Genomic DNA, 12,965 nt, shown 5'->3' with positions numbered 1-12,965 from the left:
GCACCCAAAATCTTTCCTTTTCTTATTGTCATTAATAAATTAAATTGTAATAATCCATACTACATTTGATGTTGTACAATTTAACTTATTTTTATGTTCGTAACTATTTTTTAATATCGTTGAAAACTGTAAAACTTTATCAAAAAAAAGGTTTTTTTTAACATTATTTTGTATTTTATAATACCTCGAGTACATTACAATGACATTGGGTACATATTATGTGTATGATTTTCTCACATGCAACTATTATGCACGGAGTACAAATAAACTCGATTTATTTTTATGGTCATGGAGTTAATTTTAAGAACTAATAAATTGTTTTAGCAGCATGTTTTGGTGGAATTTCTTGTTTTGCTCGGCATGGGAAATCTGCTTGGGATTTTTATTTACGTCTACTAATACACTAATTTGGTGCAAGAATACTGGGCAAAGAGCATGTTTCTGTTACTAAATATAAACAATATAAATAAATTTTGATTTGTAAGTGGAATGTCTACTGAATTGTTCCCCTAGTCTCTCCTATTTTGTCAAAATAATTTATCATTTCAAATGTACGTATTACCCATTTTAATTACAGTTCAATTTTAGATATTTGCATCTTTAAAATCCCTTAAAGAGTTTCTATAAATACTTATTACATATGTTATGTAGTGATATAAACCCTTTTCCGGCAAAATATCATCAACCTAGTTACACAAAGGTTGTTTGGTTTCAGGGAATTTGTTCAAAATATGCATGGCTAGAGAAAAATCATTTATCGCTCATTGGAGGGATTAATGATTTTCCAGTGACAATCATCAATTTAATGATTGTAATTGGATAACTCTAAAGTGTATGAATTAATTTTTAAATAAAAAAACACCGATTTTTTGAGTCTACTGAGTTGTATTTTATTAAAAACACATAAAAATTAATATTGTGATAATTGTTTCGCCTAGTTATGGCATTTTCAAACGAATGGACATTCGTTTGAAAATGCAATGCAAAACAAATGGACATTCGTTTGAAAATGCCATAACTAGGCGAAACAATTGTCACAATATGTATTAATTTTTATGTGTTTTTAATAAAATACAACTTAGTAGACACAAAAAATCTGTGTTTGATTTAAAAATTAATTCATAAATTAAAATGGAGTTCTGCAAATTAAACGCCAAATCAATAAATATCTAATGTGTATGATTTTTTCCAGATCATGCCTATATCTATTTTGAGCAGATTTTCTAAAACAAATTTATCTTTACATAACTAGTGTTTTGCCGATAGAGTCGATGTTACCAATCCCAATTTTAGTACTTAGTAGTATCTTGCATACTAGGAGCTCATAAAGGCCATGAGTCCGTTAGCTGTTGTTGGCTTAGGTGCTCATACACAGAGCAATAGTGATTGGATATGTAAAAAAATGCTCGTTTTTTTATTCTAGACCGTCATATTCCTTTAATATTATGTATGAATATATTTTATTTAGCGATGGGAACTATAGATTGTATATAATTACAGATTGCATTTATAATTATAGTTGAAGATCATTAATTTGATTTACAATATACATATTGGACTCTACAACAAAACTGCATTTGATTATTCAACGAAAACTATTTTGCTTTATATTAAAAATAAAAAAATTGAAAAGATAAACAATACATTAAAATTTAAAGAAAAAAAGAATTATTATTTAAAATATTTCTTTTTCATTCACTGTTTTTTGTTATTAAAATAAACAAATTACTCAGAAAATAATACCACGTAACAGTATTTTTTTTTTTAATCTTGAATTTTTAGAAGTTTAGTTCCTAAAGTTTGGAATTAACGATCTTTTACTCTAAATTATATGCAATATCAACTGATTTGACATGAAAATTTACATTAGTCAAATTGTTAATTTTTTTCAATGACGAAATAATATTTAGTATAACTTTATACCCGAATTCTATTTGTACTTTGATATTATTAGCGCAATCAGTAGTCATTCCCTTACTAGATCAAAATTTAATTACTATTTGTGTCAACAGTTCTGTTTCGGTTTCCAGAATAAGGTTACTGAAAAGTTCAAGAGACCCTTGAAGAAGCGGCATTCGTCAGTGTACCATCAGCCCTCCAACAGGGTGAACAAGTACTTGGCGCAGGCCATAGAGGCTCGGAGCGTGGACAGAGAGAAGTCCACTCACGTCAACTTGGCCACATTATGCTTCAAGGATTCCAACAAAGAAGCTCAGGTATTCTTGGCTATTCAAAAAGTCAACTTTATACAACATTTTGAGTGTGTCCAATAGAGTCATCTATTGGTGAGATGAAAAGAAGCTTTTTATTAAGCAGAAACTCTTATATTAGTTTGTGAGGTCCGAATCCTGGATTATAGTCACATACATGAGAAACCAGATATGCAAACGCAAAATATCATTTTCATTTTTATTATTTTAGCTTATAATTTGACCACTTAATTTATTTACAACATTTTGAGTGTGTCCGAATACTTGTTCACAAATCTGGATTATCTCCAGTTATAGGAGTTATTTTTCATATTATTGTGAGATAATCCAGATTTGTGAACAAGTATTTGGATACTGTCAAAATGTTGTAAATAAATTAACTGGTCAAATTATAAGCTAAAATAATAAAAAATAAAATGATATTTTCTGGCTTTTTCTGGTTTCTCATGTATGTGATTACAATCCAGGATTCATACCTCACATAAAAATAAAAGAGTTTCTGCTCAATAGAAAGCTTCTTTTTATCTCACCAATAAATGTCTCTAGTGAAGATCTAGTGATTCAAGAATAATGTTTAAGAATTGGTTCATATATACTTATAAAGAACTTCCAAGAATTTCCAATCCCTTTTATTTAAAGCTTTTAGCCTGAATAAAATACCCACTATTTTATTTTATTTATTTTTACATAAACTTAAAAAAAAAAATTAAAAACATTTTTTTTTAAATTGCAGAGACCAAGCCACCTTACGTGTCTTGTCGGTGGAGTTCTATTTACATACGTTTTTTTTGTTGTTTTTATCTATGTTAACCTAATATACACACAAAATGGAAGGAACAAATATTAAAAATAAAAACAATTTTACAGTTTTCGTACAATTAACTCTTGATCATTTACCCATTCCTTTATTTTGCCTTTGTTCCATATTTTGTTTTGACCTCTTACCTCCGTCGGCAACCAATTAAAATTGTTTGTAACGATATATTGAAGTGTCCTGTATGTGTGTTGGGTGAAAGCGGCAGTCTTAACGATGGAGTTTGTGTGTCGAAATTGAAAGCTGTCCCACCGCGTTCCCAGATCTGATACAGAAGCATCTTGGCTTCCTGACAGACCTCTTCCAAAGCAATTTTTTTTTAACCATTTGTGAAATTTATTGAAAATGTGAAACGAAATTGTATCCCGATTTTACCATGAATTTACATTTTAAAGCTTTTAATATCCCTATCACTGCTACTGTTTTTGTGTGTGGACAGTACCACGCGGACGTGGACGGCGGGTGGGTGGGGTCGCTGGCGTGCGGGCTGGTGGTGCTGGTGGCCGTGGGGCTGCTGCAGGCGGCCGTGCTGCCGCGCACCACCATCCTGCTGCTGCTGTTCCTCACGGCCTTCGCCTGGCTGGCCGGCGTGCTGGCGCTGCTGCTGGCCGTGCGGCTGCGCTGGCTGCTGTGGGATCTGGCGCGCTCCTTCCCACTGCGTCACGCCGTCACCGCCTTCACCATCGTGCTCATCTACACTGTGGCGCAGGTCAACGTGGTGAGCGACAACTAACCAGATAAACATATCTAAAAGAATGCCAGAAATTAACTTCTGGCAGATTATATAAAACCAATCTCTTTTATTGGCCTCCGTATTTTATTATTTTTTTAAAAGAGAAATATTGGTGTTTTTTTATTATTTACAAAAATACTACAATTTCTGTGAACTTGAGCAGCTCATTATTAAAAATAGGTATCAAATTGTGGTAGAGTGGGTTCGAACCCAGAAACTCTGACTCAAGAGTCCGCGACACTAACCACGTGACCACAACCACAAACCGACACATTGTTGCGGTTAACTTATTTGACTACCACGACGGAGGTCCCGGATTCGATTCCCGAAGAGGATAAAATAAATACAAGACATTTTTCTCTCTAATATTCACTTCTTCAGACCCTTATCCACACCCAATGGTGCATAGGGCACTGCATCATGTAAATGCAGTGTTATCTTGATTGTTAACACACGAATGGTGATCAGCCCTCCGCTTCCGGTACCATTCTAGGGTAATATTGAAGAAATATTAAAGTGAAATTCACTTAAAATTTATTTGAGCCCCCCCCTGGGACCTCCAGCACGGTAGCCGAGCGTTCTGACTACTACACCACGGAGGCGGACTAATAGCCTCTCTTATATTTACAAAGACGATAATGTCCAAAAAGATAGGCATTCCCGACAAAATGGGTGCCTGCGAGAAGTTATGCTCCCGTTGCTCCTGCAAGCAACGGGAGCATAACTGGGAATCTCTGTTTTTAGTTCACGTGTCGGCGAGTGGAGTCATGTGCGGTGCAGAACACCACGTTGACCAGCCAGCAGTACTCGTGGGCGGACCACCGGGCGTGTCCCGTGCCGCTCTACATCTCCCTGTCGTGCTGCCTGTCGCTGCTGGGCGTGGCCGTGTTCCTGCGCCTGCCCATCCTGGTGAAGGGCGCGCTGCTCTCCGTCATGACGGCCGGCTACCTGCTGCTCATGCAGGGGACGCACAACCACCTCTTCGAGTGCTACGATCGAATCGTAGGGTGAGTGAACTCTTATTAAATATGTACCACTATTTCTTAAAATCCATTGTGACACGTGTTTCAATGCAGTCCGCATCATTTTCAAACACCGTATGAAACACGTTTCAAGGATGCTGAATGCATCGAAACACGTGTCACAATAGATTTAAAGAAATAGTGGTATTTACTATGTAAAACCTAATTAAAAAATTAATATATTTTATTTAACACAAAGTGACTGCCGAATCAATTGATGAAATCAATGAATCCTCATTTCAATCTCAACCTTGGAAAAATTTACTAGTCATGTTAAAAATCATTATGTAAATTTTCAATTGTCTGTTGTTGATGGTATGATGATCATAAGGTACATTCAGAAAAATTACAATTAGTTTTTTTTGCAACCTAAAAGAATTGCCGTTGCCAACAAAGGTTTGAATATTGTGTACCGCCCATTATTGCTAATATTTTGATGTCTCAGATGGTGGACGCTTTTGAGGAACAATCTTAACACATTCACGTTTACGACTCCTGTTGTGCTCAAACTTGTATCTGTCATTTGACAAATGACAACTACAGTCGTCCAACAGTTCTTTTATGGAAAATTCAACTATAACTTTTTAATCCGCAAGGAATGAACTTGTTCCTACCGTTGCTCGTACTCAATGACGGATGTCCTCCAGGTCTATAGTGCCGTCGGGCGTGGTGTCGTGCGTAGAGGTGGTGGGTCTGGCCCTCGGGGTGGTGCTGCACGCTCGGCAGGTGGAGTGGACCGCGCGCCTGGACTTCCTGTGGCAGGCGCAGGCTCGGCAGGAGAAGAGAGACATGGACGCCCTGCAGACCAGCAACAAACGGATCCTCTTCAACCTGCTACCGGCGCATGTGGCCACGCACTTCCTGGACAACCAGTTCCGCACCAACATGGTTAGCGCTCTATTTGCGCATATATTTCTGTTTAATCCAAATACCGTAAACCCCCTACAATGTTGAGATAGATACCCCTTTATCTTTTTATTTATAGTTGATATTTCAAAATGTATCTTTACACTTTAACTAGGGGAAATAATCTGAAATAAGTTATTTAAAATTAAAATACAATTTGCAAATATTAACCAGCCTATAACTTCCGCTCCGATAACGCAGTACCTATCTCAACGTTATAGGGGGAGGGCTACTGTACACTATTCCCATAATATTAGGCCAAATGGAAGCCGAGGGTTTCTTTACTGGAGCCGGGAATATAGCGGGAGCTCTCAGAGTCCCTGAATATTCGAGCTTTTACAATTTACAGATAATATTATCTTTCCATATAGGTTTAATGACAAAAAAAGGAATTGGTTTTGTATTCAAACACAGTTGAACTTTCATCAAATAAATTTCTTCCTAGAATGAATTATTTGTACTGACTATAGAAATTAAATATTGACTTTTATGTCATAAACCCTATTTTACATTTTTTGTCATTGAGTTTTGTCTCCCTAAATATACATATAGATATACAAATATACATAACGCTTCTCGTAATTTTGAATATTTTATTTTTCATTTTAAAGAGATAATTTTCGACTTTTTCTGCCTAGTCAAATATTTTATAATACATAACTACAGCTTATGTTATTTTATTCTAGCGAGTGTTTTATTTGAAAAATTTAGATAGACATTCAACATTATAAACTTCATTTTTGTAATGGTTTCATATTTTATATTACTGCTCTTTTTTTACTTTTTTTATATTTTAGAAAAGTTGATAAAACAAATAGACAAATATTTCCCTTGGAGTATGTAGTTTCATAAAACAACCTTCAAATTCCATATGTTGATAAATTGATAGCCAAATTATTAGAAATACGTCATTTCTTATACATTATTCAATATCCATAGTACAAAAGCCTGTTTGGAGATGTGGTTAAACACAAAGGTTCATTTAAAAACTTCATTTGTTCACCATAAAACGTGACATTTTATTCCACACGTATCACATGATAATTAATGTAATCGATAGATTTTTGTGATCTTTCGGTAGAAACAGTTTTATTGAAATATTCCTGTAGTTTAGTGTTTTGTATTCATAATACCCGTGCGAAATTTTCCCAAATTTTTTATCTAAATCTTACAGCAGTTTTACATATGTGTTCAGATAAATAAATTTAAGCTATCACAGTACAGTTTATAGTATGTATTACAATATTATTTGATATAAATAAAGTTTAAAAAAAAATCAGTTAAATTTTGAAATTATAAGGCGAATCTCAGAATACATATACATGCCCAGAGTGAAAGAATAATTCAAGGTACATACAAACAAAAAATTCAATGAATAAATCCATTGGTTTGCAAACAGAATTTTGGGTTATGAACTAATCTGAAATTATCTTCACAAACTGAGGCATTTTTTCATCTGGATTTTTGTTCATTACCTAATTTATTTTTAAGCTCCGGTGTATGTAACTTGAGGTTGCATTGTAATAAGTAACGTCTATATTACATATACAGATTTTCTTATAAAATATTATTGAGACAGGCTAGTTTATCAATTTAAATTTCATGTACATACATATGTTTATAAATTTTTGTTTCCAGTAATAATTGTTTTAATACTATTTGTTATTTACCACTTTATTTTTAACAGCACCGATTTGATTTTGTTTATTTGAGTGTTCGGTGTAATTTTTTGTTACTAATCGCAACTTTATTATGACATTCATCCATTTTCTAACCTACGCCTTTCAGTCATGAAAGGCGACTTATTGGGATATGTTACATATTATTTCCGCTCTCATTCCAGTTTGCTCATGTTGTATCTAACAGTAACTTATTGATCATCATCTCGCCACCCTAATGTAATGCATCCGGTGTTGAATTTCTCTAATCCATTCCTGTATGATTCATGAGACATTCGTAACCCATTTTTGACAGCCATCCTTTCTGTACCTAAATATGCTTAAGGATAATTTACGAAGGCATTTGAACATAAATAAATTTTCAAGTTTGCCATTGTTTTGGTGCGCTCTTTATTGTCGGATGGACTTTAGTATACAAAAATGAGTTACATCTTATTTCATCATCATAAACCAGAGTAAACCGTGGGATTTCTCTCTCATCCTAGTGATTTGACTAACAGTCTGGTAATATTCCTAGTTTCACCGCCATTTGTGACTAAAGCCCCGTAGGTTGGTTAGTTTTGGTGCATGCTTCATGATTGGGTGTTTTTCTTTCTGTGGCGTACTTTACGCATACAGAACACATTGTCCCAGGACCTGTACCACCAGTCCTACAGCCGCGTGGGGGTCGTGTTTGCCTCCATCACCAACTACCACGAGTTCTACATGGAGCTGGACGGCAACAACCAGGGGATGGAGTGTCTTCGACTCCTCAATGAGATTATCGCAGATTTTGATGAGGTTGGTAGTTAATATGGTGTACCATACTTTTAAACAATTATTTTTAAACAATCAGTACATCGGCTGGTTTATTTATTTATTTTTATTTTGCAGAGAGTTAAAATTATATCATTAATTTAAAAAGAGACACCGTACATACTTTCTTAATTTGACATCTTAGTTTTACCTCTTAATAAAGGACATAAAAATTACACATAATTTTTTGGGAAAAGTAATGTTTTTTGCTGCTGTCATAGTGGTGTTATTCTTTTGGCAAAAACAAATTTTTTACTTTCTTTAAAAAATAAATTTTTGAAGAAAAAGGAATACATAAGTACATATATTGCAGTAATAGTTGTGAAATAATTAATAGGAAAATAGTGACTGAATCAATATTCTTCTTCTTCTTCTTCTTCTTTTTCCATGTTCGCTCCCTAGGTGGAGCATATGGCCAACACGAGTCGTCTCCAAGTCACTCTGTCACGCGCCATCTCCTTGGCTTCCTCCCAGGTCAGTCCGGCGTCTCGAAGTTCCGCTGAGTATAGTCGGTGAATGGTCGTCAGCGGCCTTCCGGGGCGCCGGAATCCTCGGGGTTGGAAGAAGAGACATGAGGGGTTGATGCCCTCAGGTGGCATTCTAAGGACATGTCCCAACCATGTCCACCTTCTTCTCTTCAGGACTTCCAGTATGAGGGGCTGTTGAGTTCTTCTCCTCACATCGTCATTCCTGACGAAGTCATACCACTTTATACCCAGTATTCGCCTCAGGCATCTATTTTCAAAACTTGCTAGTTTCTTGCTTTGAGCTTTGGTGAGGTGCCACGACTCACATCCGTACAGCAACACTGTTAGGATGCAGGCGTTAAAGAGACGACACTTGGTTTTTGTCGAGTAAAGCAGTGAGTCCCAGACATTGCGCATTTTATTGAATATAGCTCCTGCCATTCCGAGCCGTACATTCAGTTCCTTCTGGACACTACCATCCTCCACCATGAGTGTTCCAAGGTATCTGAAGGTGTCGACTCGAACGAGCGCTCGTCTCTCACAAGTAAGATGTTGATCTCGGTCCGGACAGGCTGAGTTGCACATGACATTGGTCTTTTTGGCGTTCACTCTTAGGCCTAACCGAGCAGAGTTTATTTGGAGGGAGTCAATTATATCTTGCAGGGCTCCGATCGATGTATCTATTAGAACTGCATCGTCCGCATATTCTAAATCGCATAATTTCTGAGCAGGACTCACTGCAATTCCTCGATCCGGTAGAATTGACATTCGTAGGATGAAGTCAAACATGATGATGAAGAGAAATGGGGCTAGTACACAGCCTTGCTTCACCCCAGTAAAGACCTCAAATGGTTCACTGCACACATCATCTATTCTAACGCAGCATTCGCTGTTAGTGTGAAGCGCCCTGATAATGGCCACAATTTTGACAGGAACTCCATATGCTTCTATGATATTCCAAAGAGAAGACCTATGCGGGCTGTCGAAAGCTTTTTCGTAGTCTACAAAACAGCAGGCAAGGGCGCAGTTCCATTCGTTACTTTGCTGTAACAGGCATCGTAAGTTATGTATATGGTCAGCGCACGCCCTACCTGGTAGAAAGCCCGCTTGGTTCTCTCTGAGGACTCGCATTATTGGTTTTTGGATTCTTGCCAAAATTATTTGTGCCAGAATTTTTCCAGGAACACTTAAAAGAGTAATGCCACGGTAGTTATCACACAACAGCGGATCACCCTTTTTGTGGAGGGCTATAACTTCCCCGTTTACCCAATCCTTCGGGCACCTTTCCTCTTCCCATACCTTTGAAAGTAGGTGATACAGGGGGTCGAGGAGAGCGTCCATGCCACTCTTGACGTATTCCGGATGTATTTCGTCGACACCAGGCGCCTTTCCGTTTTTCAGCTTTTTAATAGCTGATATAATTTCAGTATGCGTTGGAGTGCTTTGCGAAATATCGTGTGCTCGCGGAATGTTCAGTTGGGCAGAGACTGAGGGCACATGGAGGGGGTCTAAGGGGGGTGGACGATTTAGCACGCGGCAGAAGTGATCTCTCCATATGCTTTTCACGCATTCGGGCTCAGACTCGATTTGGCCGCTCGGGCCACGAACTGGGCCTGCGGTCGGGGGCCGCTTACCACAGAATCAATATTAGCGGAAGTATATATCCAAAATGACCAAAGTATCATCTGCCTTAATTTTTTTGTGATTAGTTTTCAACATATTTTAAAAAAATGTTTTGCAAAATTCATAGACTTTGCATTTATTGCAGATTTTTTTTGTTTTTTTTTCGATTTTACAAATGACGCAATAATGAATTTTGGATGTAAACAAAAAAGCACTGTTTGATTATTATTGTCTCATCGGTGTTAAAATTCTTATTTCACTAAATATGATATGGTGACACTAGGAATAAGGTAGTAATTTGCCGTATTGGACAGAAAGCTCTATTTGTGTTACATTAACTTCAAGATTCCCAATTTTATGTTTTAGCTTTTGGGTGAAGATAGATTCAGCGCTATCGATAAAATAAAGACGGTTGGATCCACATACATGGCGGCCGTCGGATTAATGCCGGAGAAGCGCATGACTGATGATGTTTCTTCTAAGAAATATTTGGCCACTTTAGTAGAATTTGTCTTCGCAATGCGGGATAAGCTGAAGGATATTAATGATAATTCCTACAACAATTTCATGCTTAGAGTTGGTAAGCTATATTTCATCAATTGGACATATTTCATGGAATATCTGAAATTATTTGCGGGTCTTTATAATAGCGAGATGTCTCCATTATAATTGTTTTAGGTATAAACATCGGTCCCGTTGTTGCCGGCGTCATAGGGGCGAGAAAACCACAATACGATATCTGGGGAAATACCGTGAATGTCGCTTCCAGAATGGACTCCACGGGATTACCTAATCACACTCAAGTTACCGAGGAAGTGTATCACATACTTAAAGACATGGCGTACCAATTTTCATGTCGGGGAAAAGTCAAAGTCAAGGGCAAAGGAGAAATGACAACTTTCTTTCTCACCGATCGTTTACCGCATAATAACATGGGGCACAGCCCCACCGTCCCCGGGGGACCCGGCGCCTACGGAGGGGTGGCCACTCCGCTGGCCATGATTCCTCCCGGAGCTTCGGGCAGAAGAGCCGCCCCTCCACCGCGGATGCCCTCCCTGAGAGAGGCACCTATTAATCAGGGAAATAATGGGAATGGTCACGGAGAAAATGACCCTTTACTTCCCGTGGGGCTCAAGCCGAGTAGTCTCAGTAATAGCAATAAGGGAAGTAGAAATCGGAAAAATAGCAATAAAAAACAACCTTTGGATGATGAATCTCAGCCCCCTCCGCTTCCTCCCCACCAGCCGTCCGGTTACCCCGCCCCTCGCTGGCCGCCACCGCCTCGCGCCATGGTGCCCCCGTGGCCTCGCCCCCAGCCCCGCCCCCCCCTGCCCCGCACTCCCGCCTCCCCTGCCCGTCGAAGGGCCAAGCCCCGCGGCCTCCAGCGACACCGTTCCTCGGAAAGCTTACCCGGAGCGTCCTCGCGGAGTCCTAGAATCCATTCGTCGGCCGACGAACTCAGCTCTCTCACGCGTTCTCCTAGTATAAGCTCTTCCGACGAGAGTTATTCTCGCACCACCGACGCTTCTCCCTCCCCTCCCCGCGCCTCCCTCGCCGCCCCCCTTCCCGCCCCGTGGCTCTTCCCCGCCGGAGTGATGGTGGACCCCGTGGAGACCACCCCCAACTGCGGAGAGAGCTGCGCCAGTTTTGAGTACATCGGACGCCAGTCGAAGGCTCCCGGCGGTAACGGAAACCACTGTTCTAGACAAAAGACAATCGCATTGAAGATCTCCCCGTGCGACGATAGATTGCGCGGTAACGGAATGGCGACTTCCAGCAGAGAGGATGACAGTTCCTCGAGAGCTACTCCGAATCGCGCCGATAAAAGAGACGGATGCAGCCAAACTGACAAGAAAGACGTCATCGGTTCCCATCAACCCCAGCGGACCCAATCCTACTCTAGTTCGGGGAGCAACAACAAGCATTCGCCCATGACCTCCGCAAATATAAAAATATTAAATCACGAAAGTAGAGAAAACTACATCAAAAGGAGTCCGCACGATATCGCTTTCATTCCACCGTTTGAAAGAGAAATTCAGAAACTAATAGACGATCAAAACTTACTTAAGAATATTCCGCCGAAGCCCGAACGAAAAGAGCTCAGATTAGATTTAGATCCATTGAGAAATTGTAACAACGCTAACAGTCCCATGCACGCCGTGGGTCTGGCTGCCATCACGCAGCTGGCGCGGCAGCAGGAGGAGCTAACCAGTCCGCAGAGGAACGGACTGGCGGTGAACCAAGTGGCGGCCAACGGGTCCGCCAAGTCCCCCGGGAGACCCAACCTGGAGTTCCCCGGAGTCCTGCCCACCGATGTCGTGGTGACTCTCCCCTCTCCGGATAACACCCTGAATAATGTACACAGAAGGTAATTAATAAGATACATTTAATGAGAGCGCTCAATACAAACGTAGAAACCTCCAATGAATCTCCATTGGACATTTCTACATTCACTTACAAATCTACACAAGTGCGGCATATCTATTGTTTAATATATGTATTTTTTTTCCAGTTATTCTGGTGATAAGACGGATAATGAGTCATCAAATGAAATAATTGAGGATTGCCACACACATGCGCATATTCAACGACATCAGGTAAATCATGATTTCTCTCATAATCCAAGTATGTACTTGTTTTTGTGGTCAGTCAAAAATGGTCTAAAAAAAGGGTAATAATTTTAATGAATAATTATGCACTCAGAAATTCCAATTCT

The 12,965-nt window shown here is 39.0% G+C and overlaps 1 protein-coding gene across 1 annotated transcript in view; it reads left to right on the top strand.

Annotated features, from left to right (window-relative positions):
- The window catches only part of LOC148310037 (adenylate cyclase type 1-like), a 181,050-nt gene that overhangs the window by 162,711 nt on the left and 5,374 nt on the right, over positions 1–12,965 (top strand). Inside the window, exons 12-19 of the mRNA XM_088259121.1 lie at positions 2,031–2,216; positions 3,464–3,742; positions 4,502–4,764; positions 5,427–5,667; positions 7,983–8,144; positions 10,616–10,829; positions 10,928–12,617; positions 12,762–12,846. Of these exons, the coding sequence (XP_088115247.1) occupies positions 2,031–2,216; positions 3,464–3,742; positions 4,502–4,764; positions 5,427–5,667; positions 7,983–8,144; positions 10,616–10,829; positions 10,928–12,617; positions 12,762–12,846 (3,120 nt within the window). The remainder of the gene's footprint in view (positions 1–2,030; positions 2,217–3,463; positions 3,743–4,501; positions 4,765–5,426; positions 5,668–7,982; positions 8,145–10,615; positions 10,830–10,927; positions 12,618–12,761; positions 12,847–12,965) is intronic.

The sequence above is a fragment of the Brachycentrus maculatus genome, unplaced genomic scaffold, assembly GCF_059751285.1.
Source record: "Brachycentrus maculatus isolate JH-2025_06_01 unplaced genomic scaffold, ASM5975128v1 h1tg000110l, whole genome shotgun sequence".
In the NCBI taxonomy this organism is placed as follows: domain Eukaryota; kingdom Metazoa; phylum Arthropoda; class Insecta; order Trichoptera; family Brachycentridae; genus Brachycentrus; species Brachycentrus maculatus.
This window is presented reverse-complemented; position numbering and strand designations above follow the sequence as displayed.